Source organism: Betta splendens, chromosome 6 (genome assembly GCF_900634795.4).
Source record: "Betta splendens chromosome 6, fBetSpl5.4, whole genome shotgun sequence".
Taxonomy (NCBI): domain Eukaryota; kingdom Metazoa; phylum Chordata; class Actinopteri; order Anabantiformes; family Osphronemidae; genus Betta; species Betta splendens.
Window position 1 is genome coordinate 13,206,667 of NC_040886.2, and position 12,183 is coordinate 13,218,849.

The 12,183-nt window shown below is 40.1% G+C and overlaps 1 protein-coding gene across 1 annotated transcript in view; it reads right to left on the bottom strand.

Annotated features, from left to right (window-relative positions):
- Positions 1-3,465: 3,465 nt before the first annotated feature.
- The window catches only part of LOC114857335 (mucin-5AC-like), a 39,686-nt gene continuing 30,968 nt past the window's right edge, over positions 3,466-12,183 (bottom strand). Inside the window, exons 30-44 of the mRNA XM_055509833.1 lie at positions 8,777-8,963; positions 8,416-8,629; positions 8,155-8,333; positions 7,994-8,063; positions 6,469-6,599; positions 6,348-6,379; positions 6,093-6,261; positions 5,850-5,954; positions 5,720-5,760; positions 5,493-5,615; positions 5,304-5,402; positions 5,089-5,217; positions 4,755-4,794; positions 4,179-4,305; positions 3,466-4,053 (exon numbers count right to left, since the gene is read on the bottom strand). Coding sequence (XP_055365808.1) covers positions 3,876-4,053; positions 4,179-4,305; positions 4,755-4,794; positions 5,089-5,217; positions 5,304-5,402; positions 5,493-5,615; positions 5,720-5,760; positions 5,850-5,954; positions 6,093-6,261; positions 6,348-6,379; positions 6,469-6,599; positions 7,994-8,063; positions 8,155-8,333; positions 8,416-8,629; positions 8,777-8,963 — 1,824 coding nt within the window. The 3' untranslated portion in view covers positions 3,466-3,875. The remainder of the gene's footprint in view (positions 4,054-4,178; positions 4,306-4,754; positions 4,795-5,088; positions 5,218-5,303; positions 5,403-5,492; positions 5,616-5,719; positions 5,761-5,849; positions 5,955-6,092; positions 6,262-6,347; positions 6,380-6,468; positions 6,600-7,993; positions 8,064-8,154; positions 8,334-8,415; positions 8,630-8,776; positions 8,964-12,183) is intronic.

Sequence of the window (12,183 nt, forward strand, 5' to 3'; positions counted from 1 at the left end):
TTTCGTATTTTTCAATATTTTGAACAGACCAGACGTGTCGCTATGAAAAGAGGAAGTCGCGACGAGCGTGTTTTGTGCTCTGCTGTAAAGCGCGTAATACGGGCGCAAGACGTTTCTGAAGCGCGGCTGGCTGAACGACGGATGAACGAACGACGGCTCACTTGACCGCAGTCTCTAGGCTACACTAACAAAACAAACAAACGGGTCGGCTGGGTCCAAAATGATCGATGATGACGACACAAATGACGACACAAAATGATGCAGTATTTTCCAACAGGAAGTCGGGCTCTTTTCACAGATTTAGCTCTTTTGGCTCTTAAAAGAGCTCTTAAAAGAGCTGGCTCTTGTGGCTCCCAATCAGCTCCTAATTTATTATTACTCTGCGCCTAATATTTTAGCCTAATTTAGCAATTCTAAATGGTTTGTGTCTTTTTAAACACTTGTTTATTTCATGTCTTTATAAAAGCTTTATTTTAATGCTATTTTAAAAAATACACAGTCACTGCTGTTTAACATTTTAATCAAACCTTTAAGTCTTAGCATTATAACACTTTAGATCATAGTGTTCAGTGTGTCACAGTCTGTGCTAGTTCCGCTTTTATTCTGAAGGACTTCCTGTGCATATCTCATCTCAGCTGTTTTCTCCGTCATTACCGGTCCTCATTATACACACCTGTCTGTAATCAGTAATCCACCCCAGTATATAGCCTCCACCTCTTACATACTCTAGTTGCCAGATTGTCGAGTCTCAGTACCACATTCCAGCGTTCCTAGTATAGCTTCCTTGTTTCCTGATCATGTCCGTCATTGACCGCCGATTCCTGCCTGTTCCTCGTCTGTACCTTCGCCTGGATCTAGTGATAATATTCTGACTGTCTGACCTCGAGATTTGCCTAGTCCTAGTCTGTACCTCTGCCGAGCTTACCTGTGTACCGAACCCCTGCATGTTTCCTGGATCTGATCTTGCCTGCTCCATTTGTACCTGAAGACTTGAGACCTGATGTGTATGACCTGGATTGCCTGACGACGTTTATACAATAAACGCTGTTATTTACCGAACACCTTGACTGTGCTGTGCATGTGTGTCCGACATCTGCCGAAGCCTGACACAGTGGAGGTTGACAGATATTTTCATTTTACAAAGTCTGCAATTGGTTTGCTGTCTCCAATATCATTGAAATACATCCAGATGCTCCTTCTTTTTAGTTTTTGGTCATTTTTTTAACTTTTTCCTGACGTGCTTGCTTTTAAATCTGGCTCTCCGCCTGCGCTCCTTACATCAATCCTCGTATGTGATTGTGTGCTGATCAATGGCGGCTGAAGATTCGTCTCTCCCTGGCGGGAGTCAGCTCTTCTCGTTCGCTACAAAGCATCGGCTCTTCGCCTCGTTTGCGAACGACACATCACTACCACAAACGGATCTGCTCTCACCGCAACGCATTAAACGTATCGAACATGTAGTGAATGCTCTCTCTCAACAGCAGCAACCAAAGTAATTTGTGACCCCTATTACTCGACGTTACGATAAAAAATAGTTTTATAAAGAGACACAGAATGTGAAATAATGGACAAAACAGCAAACAATACAGTAAATTATTCGCATAAAAACGCAGGTCATTTTTAACATTCCCTGATTAAACATAACACACATGATATATCAGATGTGGTTTTAATTGAATGAATTAGGCCAATAGAACAATGTCAGCCAGTCAAAAATCACAGCTTTACCGTTGTTTGCCTTCAGGCTCCCTCGGAAATAACACTATTTCACACTACACACAGACAAATACATTATGCATGGAAATAGACAACATTCTCAGACGTTACAGTGGTTTTTAAATGTGCTCAACATTAAGTTTTGGAAGCACCATTTCTGTGACCCCTGTGGCCTGCTATAACGCTCAATTTATCTCATATGGTCGAATGGTGTCATCAATGTGAATGCACTGAAGAGCAATAACATCTCAAGCATTTCAAAAATATCACCCATAAGACTCAAAATGTCTGCTGGCAAATAATCTCTCTTTAGTCTTCTACTCAGTTAAGGAGGACTCCACTCCTGTCTGCCATCTCGAACCAGAGAACCCCTCACAGGTGTCCAGGAAAAACTAATGGATGTGAAAAGATCAGCCAATGGGCGTGCAGGTCCCACCCACCAGTATTGATTGACAGACAAAGTCATTCTGTTGTAAAGTGGCATCATGAAATAAATGCATTGGCATTGGGTAAAAGGGCATCATGCAATAAAAGCTGAGTTTGGGAAAACGACATTTTGAAATAAAAACCTCTGGATTTAAATAAAATAGGCAATTGTACGAAGCCCCGAAAAAATATTGTTGGAGGGGGGGATTAGTGAACTATCTCGGGATCCAGAGAAAGTTTTGCAAGATCCTGAGAAACTTTTGCGACATTTCGAGAAACTTTTAAGAACACTTTGTAGTTCCATAAGTTACAAGTGAATGTTTGTGTTTGGTTTATCTTCCTCTCCTTTTGGGGACCCCTTAGATTTCTTGCTGTCTGAGACTTTTTGACCAATTGGATTCAAATTAATGATTCACATGTTTTTTTTGGCAAATTTTACACCAGATGCCCTTCCTGATGCAACCATATTTCTGGGTATGGGACCACTTGGACCTTGGACCTCCACCAAGTCACAGGCTTACAGCTTGGTGGTAAGAAAATGGCTACAGATACTGTATATAATGAGCAATCTGTGACAGTGTGCTGTATGTTTTGGCTCTATGAAATTCAATACTACAAAACTTTAAATGATTCATGAATGAATAAATGAAAAAATGCTTGTTCCTTGTTACCAATAGTACGTCATCATCAAACCTTCAAACCTTAGTTAACAAGTTAATGTGTCACAATTCAGGATTTCTTGTATGTCTATTCCCTGTTTTACTTTGTACATATCAGTTTTTGTGTCACAACAGGTTTTACCTTCACTTTACTTCCGGTCATTATCCTCCAGCTGCCACTAATCAGTAATTAACCTCAGTATTTAATCACCAGTTCTCTGCCAGATTTTTGTGTTTTCATACCCTATTCTAGTGTTATGTTTGAAACCGTACTGTAGCTTGGATCAACCGTCTGTATCGTAGCCTTGCCTGTCTGCTCCGTTGCCTGTTCCTCTCGTGCTTTTGTGCCTATCTGCCTACAGGTACCGACCTCCGCCTGCATCCTGACTCTGAGCTGCATTAAACCCTTATACAAAATGTAATTAAGAAATAACCAAGTAGTATGAGATTATATATAACAATGCACATGTCTATGTATATATGTATATGTTTGTATGATTGTGTGCACTTTAACACTATTATTGGTATATAGTTATGAATGTGTCAGCCTAAGGTACATCCCTTTTTATTTATTTTGCACCAATTGTTTGCTTAACTGATTTGCTTGGTTTCAGCAGCTGGTTGCGCCAGATAAATAACCAAGAAATAAAAACAAGACCTCATATTGATGCATGAACTTAGAATTTTTAATATCACCAAAAATTTAGAGAATGAAGAAAATTGAACAATTGATTGTTAAGGTAGAATGTATATTATTTATATACATTTGTATCAATATCCATCACCTTTAATTTGTTTAAATTATCTCTTTAAAGCTAAAAAAGATGTCAGGAAACCCACATGTGCTGATATCTGAAATCAGCCTCCTCATGATACAGTATGTTCTTAGACCACAGCATCTTACTCATAGGAGCATAAAATATGTGTAAAATGCATTTTTCATTATTTTGCTGTTAAAATTAAAGAGGAGTGTGTTCAAGTAGTGAGTCCTGATTTTGTAATTGCTTTAGGACATTCATTATTGAAGAGTACAGTTAAAAGAGACATTAGTAAATATTAGTGAACTTAAGTCCTTTATGTCTCTTCCTCAGAAGAACATTTAGCAACCTGGCAACCACACTTGTCCACTGAAATGTAAGTGTGATCTCTCTTGATGCCACCGGTGCACAGTAGCTTCACTGTCTTGTTACTGGTGAGCATTTCTCGACAGCATTTGCATGAGTGCGTCAAACTGTTGCTCTCTGCAGAGTACCTGTGAATGACATTTCAGACAGGTTCTGTGTCAGTCAAGTGCTGTTTAGTGTGAATAACTTTTTTAATAAATGAAATGTAAATGGTGACGTTGGTGTACAGTAAGTCTATGATGCTATATCTTACATTGTTGATGATGATGATTCACAGGATCCCTCACAGCTTTTGATGTCCACAGGCTCAATTGACCTGCAGCTGCCGACGACAAGATAGGTTGTGTTGGTGTTCATCTTACAGCTGTAACGAGGAGTGCCTGCAAATGACAGATCAAATTATAAAACAGAAGTCACTCTCAACTCTGTAGACAAAATATTAGAAACACTAGAATATTTCAAATGATTAAATATTTAATGAAAACATCTAATGTGTGGAAAGATATTATAAGGCTTGAACTGGACCAGATTGTTCATTAATGAAGAAAAAACATTTTGCCTTGTGAATTGGGTGATTAATCGATAAATTATAAAAACAATAAAAAAACTTTTTATTTTAAACTTTGTTCTCCCATTATTAGTGTGTACAGACTAATTATAGATTTTACATGGTTGTCAGACCAGGCTATAAAACTTGATGATGATGAGCTTTATTTGTTTTTTAATAATAGAAATAAATTAGTTAATAGAATCTGTTTAGCTCTTAAGGCTAGTTTGAAGTTTTAGTTTTAATAGCATTTTCTTACTTAGAATCTAAACTCATACTTACAGGTCTTACAACAACCATTTGTGTCACTTTGTTCTGTTCCCTGTAAAAATGTGGTAAAATATACAGACAGATGACAATCACTGTTACACATTTTATGAGTTGTTACATAATTACACTTGACTTATACACCAACAAAAATGGTCACCTTTTAAGAAACCAAAACATATATATGATGTAGAATACTGTAGGTCAAGCTTTGGGGAAATTGTTTTCTATGTATTCGACTCAGGTGGGCTGATTAGAACCAGAATGAACCAGTGCAACCACTGCAGCACTATTACCTCTAAACATAATATAGAAATATGAATTCATGCTTGTTTGTGTTTATACTTACAGGAACGCAGTTATCTTGATCGAATGGAGGACAGATCATTTTGTCTTTTTGAACTGTGAAGACACCATTGACCTCCTTGCAGCTGTATGTGCTGCATTTGTCATTTGGTGGTGACCAAGACTGGGAGGACTGTAACAAGTGTAAATAAGGCCAGTTAAACCATTGGGAATAATAACACAATTCAAGTACACTGCCATGGATTCTGAATGTCTTACATTAATAATGACTGTATCGAAGCCTGGGATCTCTGCAACACAGCTGATCTGTTTACACGATCCACAACATTGTCCAGGCTGCTTTTGGTACACAAATCCCTGTATCAAAGGAAAATGCACATGTAAGGTGTGAGTATATTAGATATTAGTACATGTGTTTCTAACCACCAAGACAACACTAACGCTTACCTTTGGACACAGAGTCAAACACTCTTTAGAATGACATGTGTGGACATTTAACTTGGTCTCAGGATCCTGAGTTTTACTACATTGACAGGTGTCACATGGGTTTGGGAAGAACTCCACACCAGGCTGTAAACAAGAAACATGAGGTCTGAGTCAATTTAGTATAAAGACCAGGAAACAAAGCGCCACTTTTCTCTGGTAATGATGAAAGTACACAAAAACACATTTACCCTGTACTCAGTCTCATTGAAGACACAGACATTCTTGGGTACTGAATAGAAAGAAGTTTGAAGTTATGATCACCCAAAGTGCAAATACACAGTAATAGTATGAGTAATTACAACTTTATTCAGAACTTACCACATCCATACGAGGGGCAGCAGCTGTCACTTGACGTTTGATTCTCCAATTTAAATCCCAGTTGGCAATTTTGTATTGGTGATGGACAGAGGTGCGTATCACACTCTGGTAGGGAAATGAAATATGGACGATGCAGTAACTTAAGCAGTCACATGTCACAAGTTACATATGCTTTATATGTTTACGAATCTTGAAGTACTTAAAGGCTGTAATGTAAGTACTACACAGTCCTAAATGACTTACCACACTGTGACTGGTTACAACAGCCCACTGTTCTAGTCACCAGAACCTGTCCGTCTCCCTTACAGACAACTGGATCTTGTATGGGACATGTGAGAGGTTGACACCGGACACCCATCGCATTCTCATTACAGTCACACTGCTGACAGCCACTCTGCCACGTATCGCCGTACTGTTTATGGGATTGAGGGAAAATACAGTTATAACAGAAACAATTAGGATGAATATAGTAAAAGTGACTTGTATTGTAATATTTACCTTTTTAGGAGAACCATCAGGTCCAGCACAGCCTTAAATAATAATACAAATTAATTTCATTTTTAAATGTATTAATTTACTAAAAAATAAATGGACAGTTCAACAGAGAACATCGCCTTACATGCAGAAACACAAATGTCAGAGTTGGAACCAAACAAAGTCAGCCCCTTTGGGCAGAAACATCCCTCAGTGAACGAACAGGCCATGCTGTGGTTAGCTCCCTGGCACTCTTGCCCGTACTTGTCATTGTATCTATGTTTGATGGGAAACAAAACAAAAACAAGATTATTTTTGCATCAATAAATTAATGATTGATGTGTGTCATGCAGTCCAGACTGTTACAATTGGCCCTGGTGTTTTGGTTCTCCTTGTCCTCCTTGGGTGTCTGTTTCTTTTGACGTCACTTCCGGTGGTTATGTTCAATATTGATTTTGACACCTGTTTTTGTGTGTAAATAAACCCTGAGCTTTGTTTAGTTTTTGCTGGCGTTATGTTATATCGTAAGCACAGTTACAAGGAGTTTTCTGAAGCAATATGGAGGAGAATTAGAAGTCGTGGAGTTTTTGGTTTCTTTGATGTCCTGTGTTTTTGTCTCCTGTGAAGGTTTGTCTTTGCTTTTAGGTCAATCCATGTTTAGATTTTGTTTTTCAGTATGTATTCAGTGCTGTTTAATTTAGTTTTAGCCTGTAGCGCTTTGCAGTGCTGCTTAGTTCATTCACAGTCATTTAGTTCAAACATTTGTTTTCTGTTTAGAGCTTTGGTACTGCGGTGCAGAGAATTATATTTGTGTTTTCTTTTTATCCTGCAAGTGCAGTGAGTTTATGTTTGTGCGTAACACTTCAGTTCTGTGTTTGGTTGTTGCATTTGGGTTCTTCCCCTTCTCGTTTCTTCTGTGTCTGCAGATGAGACCAAGGAGTGAAGCAGTGGCACCCCCAGTGTGGGGGGGCCATTTCTCAGGGGGTACGCCCCCCCCAGAGAAGCTCCACTAACATTCAGTGCATACAATCTATACAGGCATTTTCAATCAAGACATAAATACAAACCATAAATAAATACAAACCAAAACCCCAATGATTAGTAAATGATTAATGAGGAAAACTGATGGGCTGCGCTGCTGCTGCTGATTTTAATATTATTTTTATTATATCTGTTAATTTTTAATTTAGAATGATTGAGAAAGCCTACTGGTGACGCTTTAGATTTAGATGATGATAATTAAAAAATTATGAAATATCTTTGTGTTTCTCAAAAGTGAGGTAAAAGTTTTTGATGTTTATCGTCATTTTTAATGGAAAAGAGACAAGTAGCATGCAGCGAAAGCCATGAGTTGAACTCCATCTGATCAATAATAATTCGGTATGTCACCCCAAGATTTTCTCTGCCCCCGCCCCGGGCACCCCATGGAATAGAAAAAAATTGGGGATGCCACTGACGTGAAGATTCCTGTGTGCCAAATTTTAGTAGCGCAACGTGGTCGCAGCTGTGTGCGAGTGCACCTGGACCGTAGTGGTCAGTATTCCTCTGCTTAGTGTGAGCCACCTTATTCAAGCTCTGAGAGCAGTACTTTCCTGCTCAGTGCAAGGAAGTTATCATTAGTTAGTTAGTAACCAAAAGACAACATAATCCAAACTAAAACATTACTGTACCTTGCATTACAGGTAGGTTCAAAAGTGGGTCCACAGGGTTTGTAGACTTTATTGGCTGGACATTTGTAATCTAAAAGAAAAGAAGGTCCATTTATTTTAAGAACGATGAGAAGTATGCGTGTTTCTGATTGTAAGCATGTTTCCTTCCTTAAAAAACGTACCACACAATCCTTTTGTGGCGCTCCTCCAGTCTACACAGATAGAGGCATCAGCACATAACTTGGCATACACCTGCACACTGGAACAGCCCACGGTGGAGTTTGGCATGTGGGTAACGTCATATATACATGCCTTATAAAAGTTCTCCACTGGAATGACTTTGGTGCAGTTTTCAAACACCCTGAATAAACATTCATAAGAAAATAAGTTACCAAAAGGGATTTGGTAAGCGTCAGCGTGTCCACACTTTTATAGAGTCTTACTTGCTGTGCAGAACTTCACAAATTGGTGGTGGTGTTGTTGATGTTGTTGTGGGTTTTGTTGGTATTGTTGGTCTTGGTGCTGGTGCTGGTGGCTTCTCACAATAGGGTTTGTTCGTATCATTTACATTCCAGGAGTTTGCCATCTCAGAGCATGAAGGGTGAATCTGGCCACTAGGTAATCTGCAGTCATTGCTTGTATTATTGTCACAGGTGCCTTAATATCAAATATTGACACTTAATTATGAACTTTTTCATCACATGTTTTCCATCACAAATTTGCTTAAATATAACAAGTCATTAATTTAAACATGATTATTCTGCTACAGTGGCAAGTTGCCTGTCGGCTGATTGACCATCTTACCACATTGTCCTTCTGTGTTGTTCTTGAAAAGAGAATATGGCAATTCAACAGTGAATATAATCCCTTTGAATGACACAATTGCTTCAATTGCTGGGATTTTCAAAAGCATCTCAATTGCACTTGTACTGGTGATGGTAAAGTCCTGGTTAGAGTAGGTTGGGAACACCTGCTTGCCATTGACGTACACCTAAACATTTATAAGGTCAATGAGTTGGTCATGTTCACCAAACACACAAACACTACATTAAATATAATGCATAGGCTTTTAAAGAGAAGATAATTAAAGACAGTCTGTTAAACAGATATTTACCATGTTCACAGTCTTTGGTTGTCTCTGTTGTGTAAGAAGAATTGTATAGTTTTTGTAAAACACAATCAAGGACTTGGGACAGGTCACAGTTCCAGTGGGATCACAGTTTTCATTATCAATATGAATCGTAAAATTATATTTGGGAGTGATCTCTTTAACTAAGACATATGTGCAGTTTTTCTGGAAGCTGTAATAATCGCCATCAAATGTCAGATAATGTGGATCTCCCCAGCCAGAGCAAACACCTGCAACAATGAGGGAGTAGCTACATCAAAGCAACACTGTATACTTGTTATGTTAATATTAATAGGTAATTTCTTACATCTGCACTCATAGTGGAAACAGCAACCTGACGGATCATAAACTTGGACAGGTTCCAGCCCATTTTCACAAGTAGTAGTAGTCACTTTTTCACATGGTACATGCTCTGTGACTACGGTACCATTAAGACATGTTGCAGTGTTGCACTGATCCGGTTTCCATGATTCACCATTCTATTAAGGATAAAAAGGACTGTTGGTAATTACAAGATAGTGACAAGACATATATTATGCTCTGTTCATCCATACAGAAATATGAAGCCTCCAGTGAGGTTAAAAAGCTAAGTGAAAAATAGTAATGAATTGTAGGATGTTAATCTAAAATGTTTAGAAGATTGATATCAGTATTCAGACTAAATATTTACTTAGGCTTTGAAGAACAGTAAACATATATATGAAACTTGAAATACCTTTCTTGGTGGACTGAGATAAGTACAGTTATCTGGCGGCGGGGGTGGAGATGGTGTAGAACCAGAATGTGTTGTGATGTGGGATATGCTGGTTAAATGTGTAGGGCTAACTACTGGTTGTGCTGTTATGGTTGTAGTATTGTATCCTTTTGTATGAATATATTCAGTTGACATACTTAGTGTGGTGGAGCGTTTTCCTGTTACGGCAGAAGTATGTGATGTTGTTTTTTCAGTGGCTGCTGTTGTGGTGGTGGGGCTTTCAGTGGTTGTTATTTTTTCTGTGGTTGTTGGTGTGGTTGGTGTTGTTTTTGTGGTTGTGGGTGTTGTGGATGTTGTTGTGGTGGTGGGGCTTTCTGGGGTTGTTGGTGTTGTGGTGGTTTCTGTGGTTGTTGTGGTGGTGGGAATTTCTGTAGTTGTTGTTGTGGTGGGGGGGCTTTCTGTGGTTGTTGGTGTTGTGGTTGTTTCTGTGGTTGTTGTGGTGGTGGTGGTTGATTCTGTAGTTGTTGTGGTGGTGGGGCTTTCTGTAGTGGTTGGTGTTGTGGCTGTTTCTGTGGTTGTTGTGGTGGTGGGGATTTCTGTAGTTGTTGTGGTGGTGGGGATTTCTGTGGTTGTTGTGGTGGTGGTGGGGCTTTCTGTGGTTGTTGGTGTTGTGGTTGTTTCTGTGGTTGTTGTGGTGGTGGGAATTTCTGTAGTTGTTGTGGTGGTGGTGGGGCTTTCTGTGGTTGTTGGTGTTGTGGTTGTTTCTGTGGTTGTTGTGGTGAGGGGGATTTCTGTGGTTGTTGTGGTGGTGGAGGGGCTTTCTGTGGTTGTTGTGGTGGTGGTGGTTGATTCTGTAGTTGTTGTGGTGGTGGGGCTTTCTGTAGTTGTTGGTGTTGTGGCTGTTTCTGTGGTTGTTGTGGTGGTGGGGATTTCTGTAGTTGTTGTGGTGGTGGGGATTTCTGTGGTTGTTGTGGTGGTGGTGGGGCTTTCTGTGATTGTTGGTGGTGTGGTTGACTCTGTAGTTGTTGTGGTGGTGGGGCTTTCTGTAGTTGTTGGTGTTGTGGTTGTTTCTGTGGTTGTTGTGGTGGTGGGGCTTTCTGTGGTTGTTGGTGTTGTAGTTGATTCTGTAGTTGTTGTGGTGGGGAGGCTTTCTGTCGTTGTTGTGGCGGTGGTTGATTCTGTGATTGTTGTGGTGATAGGGCTTTCTGTGGTTGTTGGTGTTGTAGTTGATTCTGTAGTTGTTGTGGTGGTGGGGCTTTCTGTAGTTGTTGGTGTTGAAGTTGATTCTGTAGTTGTTGTGGTGGTGGGGATTTCTGTGGTTGTTGTGGTGCTGGTTGATTCTGTAGTTGTTGTGGTGGGGGGGATTTCTGTGGTTGTTGTGGTGGTGGTGGGGCTTTCTGTGGTTGTTGTGGTGGTGGTTGATTCTGTAGTTGTTGTGGTGGTGGGGATTTCTGTGGTTGTTGTGGTGGGGGGGCTTTCTGTGGTTGTAGCTGTTGTGGTTGATTTTGTAGTTGTTGTGGTGGGGGGGATTTCTGTGGTTGTTGTGGTGGTGGCGATTTCTGTGGTTGTTGATGTGCCCGGAGGACAGGTGTCAATACAACACTTGACTCGTATTTCATAGTTATAACAGATAGAGGGATTTTGTTGGTCTTTGTTATTACAAATTAATCCATATGTTGGGCTGCATGTCACGTTTTGTCCCACTTCATGTATAGGTAAATCCTTGTATTCTTTTGCTCTACATTCTATATTTAGAGTGTTCTTGCAATTGCGTATATCTGTGTCAGTAATACTGTCTACACGCTCACGATCTCCACCATCTCTTCCATATTCAGGGTAATCCCTGTCTATCCAATCTGACCACTTACAAAAAGGGTGACAGGGAATGGATGATGTGGATGTTGTGCCTGTTGTGGTTGTTCCAGCGGTTGTTGTGGTGGTGGTGGGGATTTCTGTGGTTGTTGTGGTGGTGGGGATTTCTGTAGTTGTTGTGGTGGGGGGGCTTTCTGTGGTTGTAGGTGTTGTGGTTGATTCTGTAGTTGTTGTGGTGGTTGGGATTTCTGTGGTTGTTGTGGTGGTGGGGATTTCTGTAGCTGTTGTGGTGGTGGGGCTTTCTGTGGTTGTTGTGGTGGTGGTTGATTCTGTAGTTGTTGTGGTGGTTGGGATTTCTGTGGTTGTTTTGGTGGTGGGGATTTCTGTAGCTGTTGTGGTGGTGGGGCTTTCTGTGGTTGTTGTGGTGGTGGTTGATTCTGTAGTTGTTGTGGTGGTGGGGATTTCTGTGGTTGTTGTGGTGGTGGCGATTTCTGTGGTTGTTGATGTGCCCGGAGGACAGGTGTCAATACAACACTTGACTCGTATTTCATAGTTATAACAGATAGAGGGATTTTG